At 42.2% G+C, this 27,722-nt stretch overlaps 2 protein-coding genes across 2 annotated transcripts; one reads left to right on the plus strand and one right to left on the minus strand.

Annotated features, from left to right (window-relative positions):
• Positions 1-715: 715 nt before the first annotated feature.
• Positions 716-23,492, plus strand: LOC148362080 (glucose-6-phosphate isomerase-like). Its single transcript, XM_088339515.1, has 18 exons — positions 716-960; positions 2,598-2,688; positions 4,592-4,660; positions 4,727-4,846; positions 4,911-4,994; positions 8,987-9,133; positions 10,118-10,189; positions 10,307-10,351; positions 10,438-10,491; positions 10,561-10,621; positions 12,116-12,159; positions 12,228-12,380; positions 16,754-16,883; positions 16,948-17,024; positions 20,827-20,955; positions 22,433-22,508; positions 23,055-23,121; positions 23,208-23,492. The coding sequence occupies exons 1-18, from the start codon at positions 839-841 to the stop codon at positions 23,329-23,331; spliced, it is 1,665 nt and encodes a 554-aa protein (XP_088195641.1). The 5' UTR covers positions 716-838; the 3' UTR covers positions 23,332-23,492.
• mphosph6 (M-phase phosphoprotein 6) lies at positions 22,695-26,690 on the minus strand. Its single transcript, XM_088339516.1, has 5 exons — positions 26,527-26,690; positions 26,327-26,439; positions 24,571-24,661; positions 23,721-23,818; positions 22,695-23,656 (listed from the first exon to the last, which is right to left on the minus strand). Exons 1-5 carry the CDS (start codon positions 26,563-26,565, stop codon positions 23,530-23,532), a joined length of 468 nt encoding a protein of 155 aa, XP_088195642.1. The 5' UTR covers positions 26,566-26,690; the 3' UTR covers positions 22,695-23,529.
• Positions 26,691-27,722: the final 1,032 nt, after the last annotated feature.

The following is a 27,722-nucleotide window of genomic DNA, read 5'->3' on the forward strand; positions in this document are numbered from 1 at the left end:
TAAAAAAAAAAAAATTATTTTCTTTGTTATTGTGTATGTGTTTGTGTCGAGTGATATGACCAGGGTAGATAGATAGATAGCTTGATAGAAAGCCTGATAGCTTGATAGAAAGCCTGATAGCCAGATAGAAAGCCTGATAGATAGATAGATAGATAGATAGATAGATAGATAGATAGATAGATAGATAGATAGATAGATAGATAGATAGATAGGACAGACAGACAAAAGAAGGAAAAAGGAAAAAAAGCAAGAAAATATAGGTAAAAAAAAACTAGTCAAAGGAAAAGAAAAATAAGAGGAAAAGCAAGAAACTAGAAGGAAAAAGCAAGAAAAAAGAAGAACAAAATTAAAGAAAAAACAAAAAAAACAAGAAGAAAAACAGCTTGAAAAAAACTAAAAGGTTTTGGAAAAAAAAGAAACAAAATTAAAAAAAAAATTAAATGCTAAAAGGAAAAAAGAGAGGGAAAATGAAAGTGAGGCAAAAAAAAGAAGTAAACCGCTATGAAAAAGGAAACAAAGACAAGAGAAGACAAGAGATCCGGCTCCTGATTGATATTGAGCCTGCTCATAAAGCTCTTTCGTTCACGAACGACATGCCACTGTTTCCGAATGCACACGGCCCTACTACCTGCCGCGCCTCCTTGCTTTAATTTTGCACACGCCCATGGACTCATTCTCCCCGCCGTTCATTGGCTCTAAATCATCAGGGGGCGGGCACTCCTCTCCTCCGCCCCTCAATCTTTCAGCGTCTCTTCCTGGCTCCGGAGTCCGCGTTGAGAAGCTTAAGCGGCGGCTACATTCTCGTCTCGTCGTTCTTATTTCGGTTCTAGTTGTGGCCATGTCTCTCCTGAGCGACAACCCCGACTACCAGCGGCTGCTGGAGTGGCACCGCGCCCACGGAGGAAGCCTGAACATGAGGGACATGTTCGCCGCCGACCCCGAGCGCTTCCGCCGCTTCAGGTAGGGCCAAATCTCGACGCCCTCGCTTTACGTCGCCGCAAGGTCAACGTCGTACGACGCCATTAAATTACTCGATATTAATTGTGAATACATCCGTTAGCCCTTTTTTAAAAACAAGACGCTACTCTGCGAGCTTCACAGAAGCTAAAAATTTCCGTTCTCCAAGCTGTACACCTGTCCAAAAATCAGAACAGTCGGAAATGAGAACCCCCTTTCCGACGTTCGATTGAACAGTGATGACGTCACGAGCTGGTAGACGTGCGCTGCCGCACGTGCGCCATGCGGAACCCCGCCCCCGTTTAGCGTCCTTTCTAAAAAGCATTATTGTGTATACTTCATATATGTTATATATATATATATATATATATATTTATTGTTTTTTTTTCCATCCTTTCATTCATGTTATCACGTGATAAACCCCCCCAAAATAACGGGTTGAAGCCAAAGGCTCATCTTAGTCATGTCCCCCAAAATAACTCCTTCTATCAAACATTCAAGCAAATGAGCATAGATAGCTTCATTCATTAGTCCATTTAATATGGACAGTATTTTACCATTTCTTAGATTCTATTATTTTCCATCCTTCTCTTCTTTACTCTAACCCAGGGGTGTCATACTCATTTGAGCCCACGGGAGAAAGAGTGAGGGAGATAGAAGAATAGGGAGGTATAGAAAGGCAGAAATGGAAAGAAGGTGAGAGACAAAAGAAAAGGCAGAAAGAGAGAACGAAAAGTAGAGAAAGGGAGAAAGAAAAAGAAAGCGTGACAAAAGGGGAAAAAAAGAGAGACTGAGAGGAAGAAAAAAAAGAAAGGGATACAGAAAAAGAAAAGACTGAGAGAGAGACAGAAAGAAGAGAAATATCAAAAGAAACCAAAATGAAAGAGAAATGAACTAAAGGGACAGAGGGCAAAAGTAAAAAGATGGACAAAGAGAGAGAGAGAGAGCAAAAGAAAGAGAGACAGAGATAGACCGAGAGAGATCGACAAAGAAATAAGAGCCAACAGAGAGAAAAGACAGAAAAACAAAACGGAGAGATGGAGACAAAAAAGGGTCAGGGTTAGGGAGGTGAGAGAGATAGAAGGATAGGGAGGTAGAGAAAGGCAGAAATGGACAGAAAGTGAGAGACAGAAATAAAAGGAAAGGCTGAAAGATAGGAGAGAAAGGGAGAAAGAAAGAGACAAAGGGAAAAAAGAGTAAAAGAAAGACAGACACTGGGAGGAAGAAAAAAAGAAAGGGGGACAGAAAAAGAAAGACTTGGAGAGAGACGGAAAGAAGAGAAAAATAAAAAGAAACCAAAATGAAAGAGAAATGAAGAACTAAAGAGACAGAGGGGGCAAAAGAAAAAAGATGGAAAAAGAGAGCAAAAGAAATGGGGACAGAGATCGACCGAGAGGGAATGACAAAGAAATAAGAGACTCACAGAGAGAAAAAATGGAAAAACAAAACAGATAGTTGGAGACAAAAGATGGAAAGAGAAGAAACAAAAAGGAGACAAATGGAGAAAAGATGGGAAAAAGTGAGAAAAAAAGAGGATAGAGAAAAACGGAGATAAAAAGAAAAACAGAGGGAGAGAAAGTGACAAAGAGATGGTAAAAGGCTCCAAAAGGGTTAATTTTTTGTGTGTGTGTTGGCACTAGCGTGAAGGTGGAGAGCGACGAGGGCGAGCTCCTCCTGGACTTCTCCAAGAATCTCATCACGCAGGAAGTCCTGAAGATGCTGCTGGACCTGGTAAACTCTCCTCCGCCACACAATTTTCTCGCGCGGCCGAAAGAATAACCTGAAAATCTGCAGCGGTTGCTTTAGTACCTTCCTTTTCCACGCGACTGGTTTCCCTCATCCACCCAAAGCACTCTGGGACTTGTAGTACAGACCTTAATGATATATGCCACGCAGCACCCTCTCCAAACAGCCCTCGTGCCTATTGGTTGTTTTCTACCGGATATTACTTTTCCTGCCCCCTTTGCCCGAAATAAACGCTGGTGTATCCGTCTATGTATAGCAAAAATTGTATCCGTCTATATACAGTGTAAGTCTAGCCTTTTGTCGAGCCGTATATGAGCAAAGGGTCCTCTTTCTCTCTTTCTTATTCATTCTTTTTTCTCTCTTTTCCATTTCTCTTAGGCTCACTCTCTCTTTTTTCTTTCTTAGCATTGTTCTCTCTCTCTCTTTCTCCCTTCCTCTTTCTATTTCTCTTGCTCATCCTCCCTCTCTCTCTCATTTGCTTTTTTGTGTACCAGAAATACAATAACATTTCTTTGGGTGTCCTGACGACATATTGATGTCACATGTATTTGCCTAATCATTGGCACGTCGTAATGGCCGCCCCATGAGACCATTAGAAAGGGACAAAAATCCAAAAGTTGGCGAGAAAATTGGAAGCAGCAAGATTGTGCCGTTTGACGCTACTTGGCCAACGCTATCAGGAAGTCGGCAAGCTTTATTGTGAAAGTGCCTGAGGGAATGTCGCAAGCTAGCGTTGCATCGCAACCGACTCGACTTGCTGGGGCTGACTGATAATTGTATTTCCCCGTAGGGCTGCAACAACGAATCGATAAAATCGATTATTAAAAGGGTCCGCGATTAATGTCCTCATCGATGTGTCGTATTGCTGATTTATGAGCCACTAAGCACGTTAATTGAATGCAAATAAGTGCATGGGATCCCGTGGAGCTGGAATGTTGTAGTACCGCGTTGGTCTGGAAGAGGGCGCCTTGAGACAGTTTCTATAAAAGTATCCAACCTTTTTTTTATTGAACATTGCATCATGACATAATTTGGCCCGGAACAGCTAAACACTACAAAGTTAGCAATTCTTAAGGGAACAAAGTGCTACAGATATACAGAGAAAAAGTATGAAAATAAATTGATAATATATATAAAAAATGATAATGATGTCATGTTGATCTCAACACAAGGGGCAGATTCTTAAGCATATCGTATATTATTTTCTCATTGGGAAGATTTAACCCAAAAAACAAATTTGTTGAAGACCGTTTTCAAAGCGGGTTCACATTTTTGATATTTTTTGAAATGGTAAAGCAATTTGAATTTATTGCTTTATCTACATTTTTTTAATATGATGCGTCTAAATGTCATATGTTCTTGGAATCAGGTGGTAGAAGAATACTATCTTACACAAGTTGCAGGTGTATAGCATTCAATTCTGTGTATTTTTGTTTATTTGTCAAACACTTAGGTTTTTTTATTGTATCCTAGAGTTGTCTGTTGTTTTGTGTAATCATTTTTCTATCCGTGCAAAATTTCAATATCGAGTCGAGAAAATAAAATCGCTTCAAGAAATCCGATTCTTCGATTATGAATCTTGAGTTGCAGCCCTACTTTCCCACTATATTTAATGGGGAGCCATTGCAGACCATACGAGACAATTGTCTGCCCTTGTGTCCGCTAGACCAGAGCAGATTTTTTTCTGTCTCACCACAAAATCAGCAATTTTTAAGACGTTTTACTTCAATGGTGTATTGCAGGATAAGACGGGCAGTGCCTCCTTCATTTTGATAGCACAACACCTGCTGCCGGGTGTCGCCGATGCTCGTTAGCAAACGGTTACCTTAAAAACCGATGCCTTGGACGGCGCACAAGCGTCGTTTTTTTATCGTTGTGTCTCGTACAGGCGGAGTCCCGAGGAGTGAAGCAAGCCCGGGAAGCCATGTTCCACGGGGACAAGATCAACGTCACCGAGGTGAGCGTCGCTCGGCTCCGCCTCCTTCTTTACAAAAACCTGTGCTGATTGGCCGCACCTTTCCAGGGACGCGCCGTGCTGCACGTGGCCCTGCGCAACCGCTCCAACGGCGCCATCATGGTGGACGGACAGGACGTCATGCCCCACGTGAACCGCGTTTTGGACAAGATGAAGCTTTTCTCGCAGGTTTCCGCGCGAAAGTTTGCACGCGCGTCGCTCTGCGATGCTGATTTTTCGCCTTTTGTGGCAGAAAGTGCGCAGCGGCGAGTGGAAAGGCTTCAGCGGCAAAAGCGTGACCGACGTGGTCAACATCGGCATCGGGGGCTCCGACCTGGTGAGTAAGAATGTGACGATTCGGTTATGGCTAAGCCCCGCCCTAAAACGCCATGAGCCAATCGCAGTGCACATAGCAGACTCCATACACACTGCTGGCACATATTTATATATATTTTTTATTTATTGTTTTTACAGTTTTGTGCTATAGTATTATTAGTTTATAGTGTTTTTTCGAAGTTTGATTTGGCAACAATAAAAAAAGAAATATACGTGTAAAAATGAACAATGCTTGTCGTCAAAAGCAAATGATCTGCATTTGATCTGCATTTATATAGCGCTTTTCAAGTCAATGACTTCCCAAAGCGCTTTACATTGTGCTTCACATTTCCCAATAGCGGCCGTGATCTGTGCAGCCATGTAAGGCGCTAACCTGCTTATTGGGGGTAATTGGGGGTTCAATGTCTTACCCAAGGACACTTCGACATGTAACACGGACAAGCCGGGATTCGAACTGGGATCCCTTAATCCTAAAACGATCGCTCTACCTCCTGAGCTACTGCCGCCCAAATTGGCTTGAATGTGACTTCAATTTTATGGAGGCGAGTCAGACTCTCCTACGTGCTTTCTCTTTAAATGTTTGTGTGTCACTAAGCTACTGCCATGATACGCAAGATCTGCTTTTCAAACTTTCCGAGTAGTCTTTTTTTTGTTTTTAGCTGTTTCCAGGTTAAAACGCTCCCAATCTTTATAAATGTTGTTACTTGGCCGTCATTTCTGTTAGTAACCACTTGAGATTGCTCGTGAGCGCCTTTATAGAGATTATATTCATGCGAGATGTCTCACTCTGTTGGAAAAACGTGTCTGGTGACCAGGGTTTGGTAGGGTTACTTTAACTGGATTACTTTCAATTACTTTTGGATTGCTCCAATACCAAATATGCTAATAAAAGACAAAATAAACTCAATATGAATAAAATGACCAACTTTTGTGCAGGCTTGAGGAGTAACGGAATACATGGAACGGCAAAAATGATGTTGGCAAGCTGTTTGGATTTATTTTCATTTTGTTTCTGTCGCATTTGATGTTAGTTTTGCCGGAGATCAAAGAGATCAAAGCCAGGAGAGAAAGCTTACCACGTGTTGTGAGTCATCATTTTAGTCATATTTAGTTTCTTTTGTCTTTTATTAGCATATTTGGTATTGGAGTAATCCAAAAGTCATTGAAAGTAATCCAGTTAAAGTAACCCTACCCGACCCTGCTGGTGACAACAGTCTAAAAGATTTCAGAGCTGCCTACAGACGCTCCCCTACTTACCACCATTTAACTTACGCAAAACGATAAATACGAACAATTTTTCGGGATGTGGAAAAATATCCGGACATTGCTGCAAGTTAGATTTTGTATCGTGTGCACCTTTTTTTCGAGTGGAGGACATTACTGTAGTGTTTCTTCCCGCTGCTACCAGCGTGTGGCACTGTGGGAGGTCACACAGCATCCACCCGAAAGTAAAAAACATCTGCTTACTCTTCCTAGTTACCGTATTTTCCGCATTATAAGGCGCACCGGGTTATAGGGCGCACCCCCCAAAAATAGTTTTTGGTCCTATATTTGCTATACATAAGGCGCACCGGATTATAAGGTGCTACAACGGGAACGTCGACAAAACAGTCAGATAGTTCAGTCCAACTTATTACCCCCTTAACATTCCCAAAGCTTGCAAAGAAACAAATACGTGTCTCAGACATATACGGAAACAGTGTCCGTACGATGTCACCAAACAAACATTTCTTAGTTTCCATTTTATTTTTTGCTGGCAACTGTGTGTACAGCAAAGTAAGAATTTGATTGTGCAGGGAAACGGGGTTCTTTACTGTGCATGTGACAATAAACACTTTGAATTGAATTTAGTTTAAAAATAGACTCATCACAGAAACATCAAGATTGTTCTAAAACAAGATACCGGGAAAATATAAATCCGCATAGCTCACCTAAGTTCTCTTGCAGCCTTCACGTTCATTAATGATACGTAACCGTGGTCTTCTTACAACCGTGAGGAGAGTCAAATATTTACTAATACAGAATAGTAAAAAAATGTTTTCTCTATGCCGTAGCGCAACCCAACGTGTGATTCACATTCATCTTTTTCGGCCAATCGCAGGCTTTGTTTCGCCCCTTTAGCATGCGAGCCTGTAAATGATAAAAAGGATCCGCCCCCTTTACCTCCGAATAACTTTAGCCAATAGTGACTGATTCAAATGATGATTGACACATTGGTTAGGAAATGAAACGCCGGTATATAAATCCCAGCATACACCGCCTTCGGGGGAAAATCGAGTCGGCGGCTGCTTGCCTTAGTTGCAAGACTTTGCCACTTAATATTGATCCATAAATAAGGCGCACTGTATTATAAGCCGCATGGTCAGCTTTTGAAAAAAATAAAGGCTTTTAGGTGCACCTTATAGTGCGGAAAATACGGTACTGTGTAAACATCTCTCCTTCAGCTGCTCATAATCCCACCACTGCCACCAATGTAGCCTGTCGTTTTATTTATATTTATAAATTTATTTATGTATTATTTATTTATTTATTCATTTATTTATGTGGGTAATGGATTGCTCCTTGTTCGCGGTCTCTTTGGAGAGCGACAACGTCAGCACCCGTTGATTGAAATCAAACCGAACTCTCTCCAAAATTCAACTCTCGCGCTTCCGTACACTCTCATTTGTCGCCTTACTGACATCATTCATGCGCATTGCACATTCTAGGAACTTATTGTATAATATCTCGAGCCTCCATTCAACATGGTTGGTGTGAAGAGGCGAGTTTTTTTTATTTTGAAACGAAAGTGGAATAAGAAAGCTTGATGCGGTTGACAAAATGGTCGGATCGCTTTTCTTCGGCCACTTTTTACCACGTAGGACAGAGGTGTCAAAAAGGCGGCCCGCAGGCCGGATCAGGCCCGCAAAGGGATTGAATCCGGTCTGTGAGACAACGCTGAGAGAAGCGCAAGAGAAAAACGAGCTGCAGGTAAAAACATGTCCACATGATGTTGCCAAAGCCAGGTGCCTCTCACAAATGCTGTACTTGTATTTCTTTCTCTCTCTTAGTTGTATTTCTCTCTCTCTCTCTCTCTCTCTCTCTCTCTCTCTCTCTTTCCTTCCCACTCTCTTTATCTCTTTCTTCGTTCCTCTTTGTCTCTTTCTCTCTGTATCTTTTTACGTTCTTTTGCTTCCTCTTTTTTCCTTTTATCTCTTTTCTTTTTCTCTTTCTTGCTTTCTCCTCTCTTTCTCTCCTTCTCTTTCTGTTTCTCCTTTTTATCTCATTTGTTTCTCATGTTCTCTTTCTCTCTTTGTTTCTCTTTTTATTTCTTTTGTTTCTCACGCTCTCTTTCTCCCTTCCTCTTTCTTTGTCCCACCCTCTACTTTTCTCCCCCTCTCTTTCTCTTATTTCTTTTTTTTTCTCTAATCTACTAGCCCCACCCCTGAGAGAATGTTGTACTATCGTGTGGCCTCAGAGTTAAAATGAGTTTGACACCCCTGATGTAGGAGGACCTCTTGAAGCCCTTCTTCCTAAAGTAAATTAAACTCAACTTTATCTTTACAGAGCATTTTATTTTATGAAATGTTTATTTTTGAGTACACAACAATACAGGTTATTTATACAAGCCTTAAATATATATAATATAATAATAATTTCCTTGTATTGTCATTCTGTGTAACAATGTACACAGAACGAAATGTCGATTGCACCTGACCCGATGCAGCCGCAGCCAAGAGAGGGCGCCGCCGACCACTTTTTAAGTCTTAGGAATGACTCGGCCGGGGCGCGAACCCGAACCTCCCAGTCTCAAAGCGGGCGCCTTACCATCTAGGCTACTGAGCTGGTGTATAAACCATAATCATACAAAATATAGCACTGAAGCAACTAAGTCGGGCAGTGTGTGTGTGTGTTTTTTGATCGATTTTTGTCGTCAACTAATGGTTGATTCCTTAATGGCGGCGTCTCTTGCGGGGGTTTGCTTTTGAGTGACGGGTGTCGTGATCCCTCCAGGGTCCTCTGATGGTGACGGAGGCGCTGAAGAGTTACTCAGAAGGCGGGCCCAACGTCTGGTTCGTCTCCAACATCGACGGGACCCACCTGGCCAAAACGCTGAAGCAGCTGGACCCCGAGAGGACCCTATTCATCATTGCCTCCAAGGTGGGTGCTACGCCGACTCTGATCGGCCTCGAATCAGGCTTTGAATCGAGTCTTGAATTGGGCTTTTCATTTGTCGTGGTACCGGGCTTAAATCAGGATTTGAATCTGGCTTCAAATCAGGCTCGTTTTAGTCGTTAATCAGTTTCTGAATCGGGGCTTGAATCAGGCTTTTATTCATGGCTTGTCTTGGGCTAGTTTATGTTAGGTTTTTGGATTCAGGCTCTGAATCGGATCTTGAGTTGGGATTTGTATCAGGCTTAGAATCGGGTTACTTCTGGGCTTGAATCAGTCTCTGAATCACTGTTGGTCTCTGGCTTTAAATCAGGTCAGTTTCGGGCTTGAATCAGTCTCTGAATCAGCCCTGGTCTCTGGCTTTAAATCGGGTTAGTTTCGGGCTTGAATCAGTCCCTGAATAGGCGCTGTTCTCTGGCTTTAAATCGGGTTAGTTTCGGGCTTGAATCAGTCCCTGAATAGGCGCTGTTCTCTGGCTTTAAATCGGGTTAGTTTCGGGCTTGAATCAGTCTCTGAATCAGCCCTGGTCTCTGGCTTTAAATCGGGTTAGTTTCGGGCTTGAATCAGTCTCTGAATCAGCGCTGGTCTCTGGCTTTAAATCGGGTTAGTTTCAGGCTTGAATCACTCTCTAAATCAGCGCTGGTCTCTGGCTTTAAATCGGGTTAGTTACGGGCTTGAATCAGTCTCTGAATCAGCGCTGGTCTCTGGCTTTAAATCGGGTTAGTTTCGGGCTTGAATCAGTCTCTGAATCAGCGCTGGTCTCGAGCTTTAAATCAGGTGAGTTTTGGGCTCGAATCGGGCTTTGAATCAGGTATCGTCTCAAGCTTTGAATTAGGCTAGTCCTGGGCTCTGAGTCAGACTCGAGTCAGGCTTTGAAATGGGCTCATCTCAGGCTTCAATTCAAGCTTGAATCAGGCTCAGAATCAGGCTGTTGTGTGTCTCCGGTGTGACGATTTGGATTTGTGCCCGCAGACCTTCACCACGCAGGAGACCATCACCAACGCAGAATCTGCTCGCGATTGGTTCCTCCGCACTGCCAAAGACGTAAGTGCTTTTAATGACTCGCTTTTGTGACTTTTGGCCCGGCAGAACCTGAGTCCCCGCTCTGATTTCCCTCACAATTTTTTGTGTCTGCACGTTGTCCCCGGTCTCTCTTTTCAGAAAAGCGCAGTGGCCAAACACTTCGTGGCACTGTCTACCAACGCGGTGAGTCCGAGGCCGTCATCGTTGGGCTTTTTGGGTCATCTAGAACATAAAACATGTTGGATTTCTTTCTTTTTGTGCGCGTTCAGGTCAAAGTGCAAGAGTTTGGAATCGACCCGGCCAACATGTTTGAGTTCTGGGACGTACGTAGACGCCGACGATTGTGTTTTTTTTGTTTTTGTGACGTCTGACGCTAACGCCGATTTCCGCAGTGGGTGGGAGGTCGCTACTCGCTGTGGTCCGCCATCGGCCTCTCCATCGCGCTGCACATCGGTAGGTCGCCTTGTTCCCGCCCCCGCTCGGGCCGCCGTTAAAAAGTGTATGATCGTCCAGACCATTTGGGGTTTTGTGTCAAAAAGTCACTTTTTGTCCGATGGTCTGAATTTTATATATCGCTTTTCAAGTCAATGAAGCGCTTTACAATGTGCTTCACACTTACCCATTCACACACACATTCACACACCAATAGCAGCCATGCAGCCATGCAAGGCTACCTATCTGCTAGGGATTCAGTGTCTTGCCCAAGGACATTTCGACATATAACACAGAGGAACCGGGAATCTAACCTGCTACCTCTTGATCCCAAGACGAGCGCGCTACCTCGCCTGATGTCTGTGTTCTCCTGCCCACATTCATCTCCTATGGGTGGACAGTCTCAGAGATGGCTTTTACTTTGCAACTCTGCATCTCGGCATCACCTGTAGATCAGGGGTCAGGGACCTATGGTCCGCGAGCCATACTCAGCCCTTTTCATGAGTACATATTTCTCGGCGGATTTCTTCTTGACTCTTGATCGCTAGTAGACCGGTATTTTCCGAGTAAGGGGCTGGTCCATGCATGATTTGGTATCATACCAAGAAAACCTTCAAATCACATCTTAAGCTAACAGGGAGCCAATGCAGGTTAGCTCAAATCGGGGTCATGTCATCAAACTTTCTTGTTTTAGTTGAAAGTAAAAAAAAAAATTATTTTCAGAAGGTTGCCAAAATAATATACTGTTTTGGGTGCTTGTTTTTAAGCACACAATTTGATATTTGTTTTCTTAGTCATTTTGTAAATGAAATGTAATGAAATGATCTGCATTTCTATAGCGCTTTTCAAGTCAATGACTTCCCAAAGCGCTTTACAGTGTGCTTCACATTTCCCAATAGCGGCATTGTATTGCAGCCATATAAGACGCTAACCTGCTTATTGGGGGTATTAGGGGTTCAGTGTCTTACCCAAGGACACTTCGACATGTAACACGGACGAGCCGGGATTCGAACTGGGATCCCTTGATCCCAAGACGAGCGCTCTACCTCCTGAGCTACTGCCGCCCCAATTTTGTAATTGTTGTTTTTCTGTAGTATTATTTGTGTTGTAGTCGCACAACAGGACAACACGGTCAAAGTTAGCACCACAAAAAACGTGTTTTAGTAGTACTTGACTATTGTCGTGATATTTCGACCAGCCGAAATTCGAAAGCCTGCCAGTCCGCATGTGGCTCGCGGGCCGCAGTTTGCCCATCATTGATGTCAACGCACTCAATAATGCCATTTTGGATTTAGTCCAACTATGAAATATTTGGATCAGTCCTTTCATTTATCCATCGCTCGTGCATGCAAACGCATTCGACTCATCCTATTGCTTGTTCCACCCCATCCAGGATGTAGTTTGATGCTGCAAAGCACTGTGGGACTTGTAGTGCAGAAATCTATCAGACATTATCATACATTTCTTGTGGCTGCAGCATTTTGTACCAACCGCCCAATCGTTTTCTCCTTTCAGGCTTCGAGAATTTCGAACAGCTCTTGAGCGGCGCCCACTGGATGGTGAGCGAGCGGCAGAATCGGAAAGCGCTCCGTCCCGCCGTCTTTTGACTCCGAGTGTGGCGTTGCAGGACAACCATTTTGCTTCGGCCCCCCTGGAACGCAACCTCCCGGCGTTGCTGGCGCTTTTGGGCGTTTGGTACGTCAACTTCTTCCAAGCCGAGACGCACGCCATGTTGCCCTACGACCAGTACATGCACCGCTTCGCCGCCTATTTCCAGCAGGTTCGTGCGTACCTTTGTTGAAAACATGGCCTAGTCCCGTTTCTTTGTTTGGCCCTTAATCACAAAAATCTCAAAGGACTGCACAGGCCCCAATGACGACATCCCCTGATCTGAAACCGGCAGGCGGGCAAGGGAAAACACAATAATAATAATAATAATAATTCCTTTGTATTGTCATTCTTTGTAACAATGTACACAGAACGAAATGTCGATACACCTGACCCGTTGTAGCGAGTCGATGCAGCCGCAGCCAACAGAGGGCGCCGCCATTATACCAATTAGGTATGTCTCGGCCGAGGCGCGAACTAGCGACCTCCCAGTCTCAAAGCGGGCACACTACCATCTAGGCTACTGAGCTGGTAATAAGCTCAGAATAAGGAAAATATGAAACCTTGAGGAGGATGCCATGTCAAATCAAATCAAATTATTTGCAAAGCACTTTTCAGGTAACATTACAGTGGATTCAGAGCTTCGCGGGTCTAAAAAATAATAATAAAATAAAATAATATATATATATATATTTTTAAGCATTTTTGAAGGGGCGTCGCTACTTCGCGGATTTTCACTTTTTGCGGGTGGTTTTGGTCCCCATTAACCGGGTCTAAAAAATAATAAAATAAAATTTAAAAAAATTATAATAATTTCAGTCAACTCACTCGCTCAGTCACACCTAGGGACAATTTGGAACGGCCAATTCACTTTAAATGCATGTCTTTGTCCCACTGCCCGATGATTGCTGGGATGGGCTCCAGCAGCCCCGCGACCCTACTGAGGATAAGCGGTGCAGCTGATGAGATGAGATAATAATTTCATTTATTTATTTATTTATGAAGCATTTTTGAAGGGGCGTCGCTACTTCGCGGATTTTCACTTTTTGCTGGTGGGTTTGGTTCCCACGAACCAGGTCTAAAAAATGATAATAATAAAATAAAATAATTAAAAAAAAAAAAAATTGCATTTTTGAAGGGGCGTCGCTACTTTGGGGATTTTCACTTTTCGCGGGTGGTTTTGATCCCCATTAACCGCGATAACCGAGGGATTACTGTATTCATACAATTCAATCCCCTCCTGTATTCCAACCCAAAACACCCCATACACAACAATTAAAATACAATAAAAACAAAGGAAATAGTAATAGAAATAAAATGTGACGATGTCAAAGGCACAGACTAAACATGTGAGGCAAGGGACCTGAGGGAGGCTAATTTAAACACAGGGTTAGCAATAAATGGCATCAAGATTTTCAGCCATTGAACCACAACCAACCAATGCGGGCCCCCCAAATGAGGAAACACCGAAATATAAAAATGACCAGTAAAACATCTGCGGAACAAAACCTAAAAATGTGAAATAAAAAGTCAAGTACTACACGGTGAAAGATTAGGGGTTTTGGGAACTGGTTTGCTGACTCATCTCGGTTTTCCCGCACTCCGCCACCAACTTTTTGAAAGTGTTGGGATTTAACTATTAAAATGTACCGTTTACCAAATTGCTCAAATTAGTTATCTGACTCCAATAACCAAACACGACCTACGTTTATCCAACAATTCTCGGGCGCTCGTTTTTTGAGAGAGAAATTACCAGGAAGGCCGACATTTCCACACTGGGACGGATGTTTATTATTCCTAAAAGCGGATCTAAGTGCAAACAGGAGAGCAGCCCCCATCCGAGTTGCCCGGGATCATTTATATATTTCAACAAACAAATCAAAGGCATCCCACTATTTCCCAATTGGCTATGTGTCTGCAGCAAACTTATGCTTGCTCTTATTGGTTAACTTCTCCCTGCAAGATGGCGTCTCGGCTTCTCCCGTGGGCGTGCCGAGGTAGTTCTTTTGTGCCCAACAATCTCTGGTCGTCTTGCGTCAGCACACCCACGCCTCCTGTTATCAGAAATGTCCTAGACAAAATATTATGCATTTCACACAGCCTGCCCTGACCTTTTATTGTACATTGAACTAAAGCATAGTCAGTGAATATCTTTATTGCACTAAACTGAATATGTGTAATTTGTAGTCAATCGTATAAAATCCTTCATAGTCAAACGTATAAAATCCTTTAAAAGTAGCACTCCTTTATAAAATTATGTTGTTAGACAAAATTGCACTATAACATTGACCTATCCTGCTTTTTATGGTGCCATGTTTGCACTTTTAATGTTTACATTGGGATATGAATGGGTTTTATGGAGATTCTGGATTTCCTTTTCTTTATTGGATGAACGGATACTCCAAACAAAGTTTTGTCTTTTTTGACAAAGACGATGAATATTTTGAATATGTTGGACCGGAGAGCAAAACATGACATTAATCGAGCTGTAACAAACGCACAAATTATAATCTCTGTGTCTGATTGAGACGCTATCGGGCGAATCTTCCACAATATGACAGAGGTGTAGGCAAGCTATCCTATTCAGATTCTTCACATGGAACTAAAACCACAGATTAGGATCAAATATGGCACCTAGATTTATGACCGAGTCACTTCAGATGATATTACATTTTGTTTTTTTCCAGGTTAACCCACACCGAACCAGAACCGTTTTTTGTTTAAAGGCAAATGACGTGATAGTCAGAAATGGCATTTTACAACAAAAAGACAGGGGAGTTCAAAGTCTTACACTAGTGCAGGGGTCAGGGACCTGTTTGACTAAAAGAGATATAATAGCAAAAATATTTTTCATTCGTTTTTCTGAGAAAGCCGCACCTTATATCCTATTAAAGAATTCCACAAAACCACCAAACAATAGCTAATCTTTCAGCACATTTAATTTCTCTGTGTGTTGTTTGATGATTTCATTCAATTTATGAAACAATGCCAGACTCTTGTCTCCCATTCCAACAAATATACCACTTTAAACTTGTCTCCCTCCCACGGTGACTTCAAATCATTGAGGCTCATTTTGACCTTCATTTTTGGGGTAAATACCGGTAATGGTTTCAAAACGAGGTGCAAGCAGAGCTCTTTTGTAAAAAATTCACAAAAACTGCAAACTAAAAGTTGATGGATGTATTCCCCTTCAGTGCAGTGGGCGTGTATAAGAGAGAGGGCAGCGTGCTGTGTGTGCAGAGAGCTGCCCACCCAATCGAAATGTTCTGTGTGCTCAGATAGCGTTTTGGGGTGATTACAGTTTGTTCTGTAGCTTTTTTATCATCAAGTGTCTCAACAATGAACCTACATTGTTTAATGAGCTTCCTTATGAAGGATTCTTTAGCCATGGAGAGCCAAAATGATATCTGTTGGTGTGACACCTGGACTGTAAGACTGTGCCCTTTTGTACTAGACCCAACCTTCATCCATATCAGCGTTGCTTCTGCTATGCACGCACCAAACTCGTATTTGAGCTGATCGGAATTGGAACGCTACAGTAGAAATTCGCACAAATAGCATTTTAGCTCTGACTCATGAAAAGAGCCATATCTGTCCGGTGGGACATAGGTTTCCAACCCAGAGTTCCCAGGGATCCTTGAAAAGTCTTAAAAGGCATTGAATTCAACATTCTCAAAATAAGGCTTAAATAGGCATTAAAGGCTGTCAAATCTGGGCAGCACGGCGGCGCAGTGGTTAGTGCGTGTGCGGCACAGTTCTGAGGTCATGAGATTGAACCTCCTGTGTGGAGTTTGCATGTTCTCCCCTTGCTTGCGTGGGTTTCCTCCGGGCACTCCGGTTTCCTCCCACGTTCCAAAAAAGCATGGATGTCAGGTTAATTGGCCAATCCAAATTGTCCCTCGTTGTCTGTCCCTTGTTGTCTGTCCCTGTGTCCCCAGCGACTGGCTGGCAACCAGTTGAGCGTGTCCCCTACCCACTGCCCGAAGATAGCTGGGATGGGCTCCAGCCCCCCCCCCCGCGACCCTACTGAGGATAAGCGGTGCAGATAATGGATGGATGGGTCTTAAATCTGATTTTCAAAAGTCTTGAAAATTGAAAGATTTTGTAATATTTATCAATTGTCTTCATCCAGGTAGTACAGCGTTTTTATGACGCTACTCTTAAAATTGGTCATGATTATAGCAGTTGTGTGTTTTTCCCAAAAGTTTTACACTGGAGTAGAAAGTCATTTATCAGGCTATACGATAAAGATCCTTCACCAATGTAGCAGAAGAGTTTTGGGGAATTGGGAGTTCTCTGCCACTTTGGTCCTGAGGATCCGTGATGGACTGTAAACTTCCTTTTAATGGATTGTTTTTTAGTTTGTTTTTCAACTAGACCAAATTTGGATTCAAAGTAAACATTCATGTGGCGTTTCTTTAGTTTTGTTTGTTCCATTCGTATTTTTTGTTGTTGACTGTAAGTCTTAAAAAGTCTTGAATTTTCTGTTGGAACCCTGTTCGGGATTTTAAAAAAAAAACGCCGTTCATGGTATTGCTTCCGCAGGGCGACATGGAGTCCAACGGCAAGTACATCACCAAGGACGGGAGTCGGGTCAAGTACCACACGGGCCCCATCGTTTGGGGCGAGCCGGGCACCAACGGACAGCACGCTTTCTACCAGCTCATTCACCAAGGTGGCGCTCTTGCACGATGATTACTCTGGCGTCCGCGCACGCTCACTTTTGTTTTCGTCCGCAGGCACTCGCCTGATTCCCGCCGACTTCCTCATTCCGGCGCAGTCTCAAAACCCCATCAGGGACAACTTGCACCACAAGGTGAGGGCAACAATGGCGAGCGTGCGATGGCGCTCATCATTGGCCAATCGGGCGTGACTCGGCCCCTTTCGCAAGCGCCTGTTGCGTCACCAGTTTTGGCTGTTTGCCCTGCGGAGGTTGCGCAAACGTTTGCAAAATCTGACATCTCGGTCTTTCTTTTGTGCGCCGAGAAACGGAGCGCATGTGACGTTCACACTTCCAGCAGTATCCCTTGTGTTGAAAAATAAAATGATAAAATAAAAGATATAGAATACAAAAATACCCAATATAACGTGTTGATATAGAGTATTTCAATAGTACTACGGAAAATACACACTGTCATAAAAATAGGGTAATATGCAAATGTGGGGGTGGGGTTTCATGTGGGCTTTTACTCCCCGGGTGGAATTAAAGAGCCTCATGGCATGAGGAAGAAATGATCTCCTCAGTCTGTCCGTGGAACAAGACTCTGACCAGGGTTAGGTAGGTAGGGTTACTTTAACTTGATTACTTTCAATGACTTTTGGATTACTCCAATACCAAATATGCTAATAAAAGACAAAAGAAACTAAATATGAATAAAATGATGACTCACAACACGTGGTAAGCTTTCTCTCCTGGCTTTGATCTCCGGCAAAACTAACATCAAATGCCACAGAAACAAAATCAAAATAAATCCGCTTTTTGCCGTTCCATGTATTCCATTACTCCCCAAGTCTGCAAAATTTAGTCATTTTATTCATATTTAGTTTCTTTTGTCTTTTATTAGCATATCTGGTATTGGAATAATCCAAAAGTAATTGAAAGTAATCAAATTAAAGTAACCCTACCCAACCCTGACTGTGACAGCAGTCTGTCGCTGAAGCTGCTCTTCCGTTTGGAGATGATGCTGTGCAGTGGATGTCATGAATTGTCCATGATTGACCCCAGCTTTTTCAGTTCCCGTCTAATCTCTCTGATTAGTGAAAGTCTATCAAATCTGAACTCTTGAATTTGTTTGAACACAAAAGATGAAGTTACATTTTGGATAGTCCACCAATTTGCTTTGGTGGAAACATGGCGTGAGCGCAATGTTGGAAGTATCAAAACGGCGATTCGCTTTCGGTCGCACCATCTCTTGTGTGCAAGAAGTATTTGTGTTTTATTTCTTTATTTATTCATTTGTGACGCCCTTAATCACAACAAAAAGAGGGGGAAAACATATTTTTTCACAGTTGTCTGCATTGGTTTAGGGGGGTGTTGGCCCTGGGAAGGAAGCCCGTTTGTCCTAGTTTTCAGGGACCTGTGGCTTTCAATTGTGTCGACTTGGTCTTCAATTTGATTTCAAAAGGCATTTCGAAAGTCTTGAATTGAGCTGTAAGGGTACAATTTGTGCTTTCCATTTGTGCGCCTTCTATTTTTGTCCAGCAGATGGCAATGCCGTATGTACATTTTAAAACTTGAAATGAGTTACCGTATTTTCCGCACTATTAGGCGCACCGGGTTATAGGGCGCACCCCGAAAAAATATTTTTGGTCCTATATCTTCCATAGATAAGGCGCACCGGATTATAAGGCGCTACAATGGGAACATGGACAAAACAGTCAGATAGTTCAGTCCAACTGATTACCCCCTTAACATTCCCAAAGCTTGCAAAGACGCAAATACGTGTCTCGGACATATACGGAAACGGTGTCTGTACGATGTCACTCAAATGCATCGTTCCATCATTCGGAAGGTTAAAGTCTTGGGATTCAAGAAATGCCAACCATTCCTTAGTTTCTATTTTCTTTTTCGCTCGCAACTTTACTGTATATATGACAATAAACACTTGGAATTGAGTTGAATTTAAAAATAGACACTCCATTCCAGCCATTATCTGCACCACTTATCACAGAAACATCGAGTTCAGTCTGAAACAAGATATATAGCCGGAGTAGCTCACCGAAGTCGTTGTGTTCATAATAATGTGCAGCCGTGGTCCTCTTATATCCGTGAGTGTAGTAAATCCAGGAGAATAAAAATACAAATACAGTATAGTAATAAATGCTTTCTGTATGCCGTCAAACCTCGTGCTATACACATTCATCTTTTTCGGCCAATTGCAGGCTTTGTTTTGCCGTTTAAGCCAATGCCAGCCTGTAAATGATAAAAAGGATCCGCCCCTTGACCTCCGAATAACTTAAGCCAATAGCGATCGATTCAAATGATGATTGACACATTGGTTAGCCAATGAAACGCCGGTAAATAAATCCCAGCATACACCGCGGACTACTTGGCGTTCGGGGGAAAATCTAGTCGGCGGCTGCTAGTTAGTTGGAAGACTTTGCGAATTAATATTGATCCATAAATAAGGCGCACTGTATTATAAGGCGCCTGGTCAGCTTTTGAAAAAAATAAAGGCTTTTAGGTGCGCCTTATAGTGCGGAAAATACGGTATTTGTCATTGATAACATGAACGAGAAAAGACACGGCACTCCAGGATAAAGTCGGAATAAAGACTTAAAAGGAGAGGTGAAATACTGTCAGGCCAAATAGGCAAAACTATTTTACAAGTTATTGCATGGAGACTGTTCTAAATTGTAATACTAGTGCATTTAAAAGTAGTGTAAAATAAGTCAATACATAAGATATGATTGAATATAAAACTTGCCATTTCTTCAAACATATTTAATGTGGAGGAAGATCGCACTTTTCTTGAATAAATAACTCTCAAAAGAATTGAGCATTATTGCCAGCTGAGTTTAAAAAAAATCATTCGCCAATTTTCATTTATGCCAATCGTAGAGTCTAAATGGTACGTCCTTTTAAAACATGAGCTGAAGTAATCCAGCGCGGTTCCCAAAAAGTTTTTTGTTTTTTTTGCAGCTATTTTAAGCTGTTCCCATGATCTTTTTGTGTCAATGGGCTGCTACAAACTGACATGAATTCTGCCATTCTGATTCAACAATGCTACGTCACACTTGTTTACAAACACACAAAGGACTTGTTATGATATGTGTTGTGGTAATAATGGAGTTCAGTACAGAAGACAAAAAAAAAGAAATAACAATAGAGAGCAGAAAAAATTCATTTTAATGGTATTGATTGCGCCGAAGCAGAATGCATTCAATCTTTTAATCTTAGAGACTGCTGATCTTTTGCTTTTTGTTTTAATTATTTTAATTCAACTTTTTGGCCTGTTTTTCAGGGGATTTTTGTCTAGATTGATTAAAATTACCGTAGTTGAAATTTTTCATTGTTTTCATTTGATCTTTTATAGCACTGAAAAGTTCATATTTTTATTTTATCGTTTTGCATTCTCAGGGATTTTGTTGTTGATACGACTTTAAATCTGTTCAGTATGTATAAAGCCAAAATTGTTTTGTATTTTACCCTTTTTGTAGATCTGGGAAGATTTTAATTTATATTTAAAACATATGACATGCTAAACATATGACATGACCAATTACTAAATAGTTTAGAGCATAATGTTTTATAATTTTTGACAATATAGCATTAAAAAAAAATTTAAGATCCGAGGAGTCGTTTGGAAGCCAGCTCCTCTGAGTGAGCTGAGCCAAAAAGAGTGTTTGCTTAAATAGAGCTGTCCTCTTGGGTGCAACAAGTAGGGGGCAGTGACCCTTCACATAACACCATAATGGCAACCCACCAGAGCAGGCGTCTTGGCGTCATTTTCACTGCTTTTTATTGTGTGGTTATTAGTCGGCCTGCCAAGAAACATGGAACAACAATTTCAAGCACTTCGCCCAATCTTCAAGCATTTTCCTGGCGTTGAAAACACAACATATTTAAGGATTTCAAGCACCCGTACCTCGTCTGTTAATGTGCCTTTTGTTTCCAGATCCTGTGCGCCAACTTCCTGGCGCAAACGGAAGCCCTGATGCGAGGAAAAACACCGGCGGAAGCTCGCAAGGAACTGGAAGCTGCCGGCGTGACTGGACCGGCGCTCGACAAACTCCTCCCTCATAAGGTAGTCTTTTTTGGGGGGGTGGGCTATCTAGCGGGATGAAAAAGCCTGATTGCTGTGGAGAGTAGTACCATATTGCACCACAGACATGACAAGTCTTCTTTCGGTGTTGTCGTCGGTGGGTGCCGCAGTAACGAATCAAATTGCATTCGCTTGGCATCATTCTTCCAGCAACGACCGATAACGTTCAATTTCAAATCCCATTTATTTTTTTCCACTACAAACGTCTCAAAAGGGTCTTCACAATACAATTTTTAAAGCTTAAATGATCATGTTGCCTTCGTTGACGGTCTAAAATGTTCTTTTCATTTTCGGTCAGCATCACAGGGGCTATACGCATTATTTATTTTGCTCATCCACAATTTTGCTAGTGTTACTACGTTTGTCATCTTTTTTTTCCCCCTAAACAAGAATTATGCTTTAAAATGAGCAAACATGACTCTCCAGTGCAACCATTTTTAACATGTTATAAGGAAACGTGTCGTCTGTCATTTTTTTTATTTTCCATTTCTTTAACCTGTTTTCCAAGTTATCATTTTTTTTTAATCTTCTAGGAAAAAGGGAACAAAACTAATCTGCCAGTGGAACAAAAAAAGTGTTCTATTTGTTGCGGCTGTAGTATAATATATTAAAATCAGCAAAATGATGCACACCATTTTTTGATTTGATTTTTGCAGTGCAATCTTAAAACGAATAAGTCATTGAATATACTGTAAAACCTCATGAGCAGAAAACGCAGAAAGCTTTCTGCTGCCACCTACTGATATGGATGAATGTTACAATGACTTGGGTGATGGTGGCTGTACATAAAATCAACCTTAAATTCTTATTTGATCGAGTGGCGGCTCTCGCATGACACCTACGGGTGATCTTAGATGGCTTTAAGATTCAACTTATCCAGGAAGAGATTTGTGATGCATCAAAGATATAGAAGTTATAGGAAATGCGCAACAGCGATTATTTTCTTCGCTTTAGTGATACGAGTCTTGATAATCTTACACAGTTGGTCAGAACATCTGAACAGACTACTTACCTTCTTGACCTTGTTGTTTTTCCTTCATTAGATAGATACTTTATTCATCCCCGTAGGGAAATTAGCACTTCCAGCAGTATCCTTGTGTTGAAAAATAAAAGCCCATTTGCTGTGGAGAATAGTGCCATATTGCACCACAGACACAACAAGTCTAAGAATCACCCAATAATAAATTGGACAGAAATTCAAAAGTGTGCCTTATAATCCGGAAGAGGCAGTTTTAAAAATAGAAGAATTGTAAACGCAAAGGCGCTCTCAACAGCCTCTGCAAATTTCAACAGGGTCCAATTCTTTCTTTTCACAAATATCATTTGAAGATAATTGCCAAATTGACCTGATCTTACGAGAACACAACAAAATGTGAAAACTTTGATGGACTTTCTGTGAAAACGTCGTCATGTTGAAGAAAGAAGTGTCTAACTTCATGTTTTGCATTTCTTTCTGAAGGTGTTTGAGGGAAACAAGCCCAGCAACTCCATCGTCTTCAAGAAGCTGACGCCCTTCATGCTGGGAGCGCTCATCGGTCAGTGCCGTCTCTGTTCTCCTTTGGGGGGCTTCCCGCCATTCTGGGGGCGCTCCTCCTCAAATTGCTCATCCAGTGAGACCATACAAAAACCCAGCACAAATTCATCTTAGTTTACTGAGAAAATCCCTGAGATGTTTGGGATGATTTCATCAAGAAAAGATAAAAAGGAATGAATTTCCTGAATAGTTTCATAAAAATATATTTGGTCAACATATAGAAAATCAGTTCTAAACACAATTGCTCCACATTCCACCAAAATAACCACATTTGATATAATTCGGCATATATTTCAGTAATTTTGCATACGTACATTTAAAAATTGAAAAAGTCTGGTTCAAAAATAACGTTTGGAACGAGGACTGCAACTTAAACTCGTTGTGGTGCAGGGGTAACGAAAAGGCAACAGCTTCAGGTGCGATGCAGATGTGAAGGTTGCTTAGAATTGGCATCCTTATGCTTTCTATTCAATTTACGTTGAAGTTCTGAGTGATGAATACAAAAAAACTCGAACGCCGATTTATATTGACAAACGTGTGTGTTCAGCCATGTACGAGCACAAGATCTTCGTCCAAGGGATCATCTGGGGCATCAACAGCTACGACCAATGGGGGTGAGTTTGTCCCTTCCCGGACCCAGTTTGGGTCGGGTATGACGCCGCTCACTCATTTTTTTTCAAAATTTGTTTTTGTGCCTAAGCGTGGAGCTGGGCAAGCAGCTGGCCAAGAAGATCGAACCCGAGCTCCGCGACGGCGCTCCGGTTTCTTCTCACGACGCCTCCACCAACGGACTCATCAACTTCCTCAAGAGCAACTTTGCCTGAGGCTTTCCTCTCCTCGTCCACGCTTCCTTTCACATCCGCTTGTCCCGATAGAAGGCCGCAAAAAGCACTTCCTGTTGTTCGATAACCCCCGTGCCAGTCGTCGTGCGAAATAATACACCCCCCCTCCTAGAGCAAATTAAAAAGTCTTCTTTCACCCGAAATCCAGTCCTTTTCTTGGGTGACCCCGACACATGTGCGTCAGGGGCTCGGTTTGAGGAACTTTTTCTTGTTGTCCTCCTCGGGGACGTCGTCTTTGTCCGCGACGGCGCTCCGGTTTCTCTTGCGGGCAAACTTGTTCCTCAGGCTGGCCACCAAACCTTCGTACCTGCGAGACAACCAGAAGGGTCAGCACGGTCAGCGAGACCCGTCCGCGGGGTCTTCCCACCCACCTGAGCGCCATCTCTTCGTCCGTCACGTCCGCCGGCATTTTCCCGAAATCTGCCGCCTCCTGCTGGGCCGGCGCCGGGTTCATTTGCGCCATCAGCCTCTAGGGGGCAAAAGAGGAAGTCGGGTCGGGCAGAGTGAGGAGGAGACTAGGACAGGGGTCCGGAACCTTTTTGACCCAAAGAGCCATAAAAGCAAAAAAAGTTTTAAAAAGAAATTGAGAGAGCCACATCATATATTTTCAGACAAAATTGAAAAAACACGTTCTCTAGACAAAAGCTAATTCTATTTCACTGTGTCATTTGATGACCTCATCAAATGTATGAAATGATAATAATGGCAAATCCTGTGTCCCAAATCAATGTAAATATGCCATTTACAATTCGTAATCCACCTTCAGTTAAGAGTGTTGAGGCAATTTTTTCCATGAAATTTGTCCTTAACGGTTTCAAAACAAGGTGCATGCAAAGTTCTTTTGTAAAAATGTCACAAATGACTGCAAACGGTAAGCATATAGTCATATTCACTTTGGGTGTAGACTGCACTGAGCGAGAGAGAGAAGGAAGTGCCTTGGGCTGTGTGCAGGGATCCGCCCACCTGTACTGCTCACCCAATCAAAGTCCTTTGCCAGCGTTTTTATTTATCAGTTGAAATGGTTTCTTATTGAACTTCTGCATGAAGTTTCTTTGGCTTTTTATGGATCAAAATCGGGATGAAATCACTTGACTTTGGAACGCCACAGAGAGATGTGCAATAGTACATTTTATTTCGAAGCCATACGTACTCATGAAAAGAGCCGTATAAGGCTCCCGAGCCATAGGTTCCCTACCCCTGGACTAGAATAATCAAACCCACCTCCACTTGGGGATTGAAGCCTCGGAAGGAAAGGCGGCCGTACAGAAGCCCCTCCAGCGGCACCACGCTTGGTTCCTCCACCACTAGGTTCCTGGTGTGGAGCAAACAAAATGATCAAGGAGATGGAGAAAAATCCTAAAAGCTCAGGGTCTCACAGTCCTCAGATCAAGGGTGGGCAGATGACGGCTTGCGGGCCACATACGGCCCATCGGGCGCTTTAATCCTGCCCACCGAAAGTTCAAAATGGAATTATATAAACACAATAATTCCATTTTTCTGGCGAGGGACATAGAAGCAGTTTCTAAACCAAGGATCCGCAAGAGACAGCCTGCATCGGTCTTTTTAATCCTCTCTCAAATAATACATATATGCATAAAATGGTTCCAAAAGCGGGCAGCACATCGGCACAGTGGATAGCGCGTTGTGCTTCACAGTTCTGAGGTCATGAGATTGAACCTCCCTGTGTGGAGTTTGCATGTTCTCCCCGTCCTTGCGTGGGTTTCCTCCCACATTGCAAAAACATGCATTTCAGGTCAATTGGCCGGTCCAAATTGCCCCTAGGTCGGAATGAGCGAGTGACTTGTCTGTCCTGTGTGCCCTGTGATTGGCTGGCAACCAGTTCGGGGTGTCCCCTGCCCACTGCCCGAAGATAGCTGGGATGGGCTCCAGCACCCCCGCGACCCTACTGAGGATAAGCGGTTCAGATAATGGGTTCAAAAAGCTCTACTGACAAAAAATGAGTCTTGTCCCCAGTGTCCCCGTCATTGAAATAGCTGGATGCATTTTTGTTTCATTCTTTTGAATCACTTCTTAATCAAAATACTTTATGTTGTGGACAAGAAATGGCCACAGTCAGCTTTTGACTATCCTTAGGTTGTGGACCATGATTGGCAATACTCAAACTTCAAATACAATGGCAACCATTTTTAATTGTTCCCTCATTAGCATAAAGAGCTCAAAGTTTCATCTGAATTGGCAAAATTTGAATTATTGTTATCACTAAAAGTGTATGTGCTTTGAGAAACAAATCCGTGTTTCACTGAATTTGTAACAGCGATGAGAGTAAAAATATTTTTAAAAGGCAATATTTTATAGGGACAGTGTGTATTTTTTAGCAGCTAGCGGTAAAAACAATATTGAATAAATACTCAACAAAAATACCCAAACTATCGTTATAGAGGTGCATTATTTAAAGTAAGTGTAAGCTGAGAAATGTGTTTAACAAATCGTGAACCTCACGTAGAGGGAGCTGAAATAATTTTTAGCCAAATGAAAAGATGAAAAATGGTGTGCGTCTTGGTAGATTGCATTCTTCTTTGTGCATGTAGCACTTTACACTTAAAAGAAACTACTTTGAAGAAATGATTATTCTTATATTGTCCTCATATGGGTGATAGGAAAATGACAGTAATATGGAGGTCTTCTCGTTATAATTTACCACTGGGACCATTATATTTTTGCACGTCCGTAATCGATATGCAACTCTTGCATCATGGTACCCTGTTTAGGTGTAGCATCTCCTGTAGGAAGATATGATGCTTCCTAGGACAGCACCATAGGGAACGCAACCGGAGAGCGGTTGTTTACAAGCACTACTCCTAAAAACATAACATTATATTTCGAGGATTTCAAGCACCCGTATGAACACTGTCCTGTGATTTGGATCTTCTGATGAGAGGATGGCATTCTTATACAATTTTGAGCTTTTTCTCTTTATGAAATGTTGACGTTGCTGATGTGAGTGTAGGGAATTTACTCTTGCATGCGTCGTTGTGGCAAGTCGATGTACCAATGCTCGTCACTGATCATCCTCTTCTCGCCATCTTGAAGTTGCTTTTTGGCATCTTCGTCCATGCCCCGCTGCATGAACTAAAACACATGGGTGACGTCACTTCCGGACAAATGTTTACACGTGCGCCTGATGGTTTAGCTCCGCTAGCCGATAGCGTGACTTACCTTCATGCGCAACAGATTTTTAGACAGTTTGGCCGACATTTTCCGAGTTTCTCGACAAGGAAAGAAAGAGAAAAAGATGAAGAAGGAGGCGACGTCGAGGGAGCCGGGCGGTCGGTCGTTTCTTGGTTGTCGTTTCCGCTTTTCTTCTTCTTCGTTTAACTTCATCGGCGCGACCGCTTTGCGCATCCACGTCAGCGCCCTCTTGAGTTCGTTAGCATGCTAACAGGAAAACAATGTAGCACCTAAGTCGATAAAAACAACGAGTCTGAAACCTTTTTAAAAATACCCTTAGGGTGTTTTCTGCTCAAATGTCATTTTAAGACTACTTTTGCTGTTGAATAAAAAGAAAACCGGGCGGCGGAAACCTTGTAGAAGGTTCTATCTTTTATTATTATCGTTATTATTATTTTTGGAATGCTTTATTGAGCAAAACGCAAACTCAAAAATGCATTGCAATATTGCGTAACCAAGTATACAGCAAAACAAATACAGAGATAAATAAACATGCCACGGTAGAAAACACAAGTTACATAAAAATAGCGATTTTTTTTTTTAGTTTGAATGGCCTTTTGGTTGGTCGCAAGCTTGATGGACAAAATATATTGTTTTATTTCACAATGAAAAGTGATAAAATGGTATTTTCAGCCTGTGAATTTGCACTCATTAATGTAAAAATGATGAACTTTATTTCGAACATGATAAACACAAAAACAAAACAACAAGTCAGTCCGTTGGCGTCCCCTTCAGTTCGTAATCACGCAAAACCAGAACAACAGCGCCACATTTCAAAATAAGTCGATAGAAAAACTATAACTCTGTCTTGAAAACAGGTTAAAAAAAACTAGAGTTATTTGGTGTCAAAATTTATTTTCACATCTACGTTTTCGTCGAATAACAATGAAAAAAACCGGGCGCAGCGACATCGGGCTGTTTTAACTTGAAAAGGCGGCGGAAACGTTATAGAAACTCTAACTTGACATCAAGCTAACAGGAACAAACGAAGTCAAAAAGAAAAAAATAATCATAACTTTGTCTTCAAAACAGTTCAGAAAACGCCTGATAGTTATTCCTGTTCAAATTTGACTTTAATTCAGCTTTTTCTGTTGAATGATGACGAAAGAAAACGGCCACATCCGGTTTGTGCTTTTTTACTTCGGAAAAACGACGGAAACGCTGCCGTCTAACTTGACTATCGT

This window comes from Urocampus carinirostris, chromosome 7, assembly GCF_059441175.1.
Source record: "Urocampus carinirostris isolate Australia breed hairy pipefish chromosome 7, RoL_Ucar_1.0, whole genome shotgun sequence".
Taxonomy (NCBI): Eukaryota; Metazoa; Chordata; class Actinopteri; order Syngnathiformes; family Syngnathidae; genus Urocampus; species Urocampus carinirostris.

Excerpts from the sequence above, each read along its gene's own strand:
- LOC148362080 (XM_088339515.1), top strand. The coding sequence starts at position 839 with ATGTCTCTCCTGAGCGACAACCCCGACTACCAGCGGCTGCTGGAGTGG. Across the intron at positions 4,995-8,986 it reads GCATCGGGGGCTCCGACCTG|GGTCCTCTGATGGTGACGGA; the intron begins GTGAGTAAGAAT and ends TGATCCCTCCAG. Across the intron at positions 10,190-10,306 it reads TCCTCCGCACTGCCAAAGAC|AAAAGCGCAGTGGCCAAACA; the intron begins GTAAGTGCTTTT and ends CTCTCTTTTCAG.
- mphosph6 (XM_088339516.1), bottom strand. The coding sequence starts at position 26,565 with ATGTCGGCCAAACTGTCTAAAAATCTGTTGCGCATGAAG. Across the intron at positions 26,440-26,526 it reads AAAATCTGTTGCGCATGAAG|TTCATGCAGCGGGGCATGGA; the intron begins GTAAGTCACGCT and ends CATGTGTTTTAG. Across the intron at positions 23,819-24,570 it reads GCTTCAATCCCCAAGTGGAG|AGGCTGATGGCGCAAATGAA; the intron begins GTGGGTTTGATT and ends TTTGCCCCCTAG.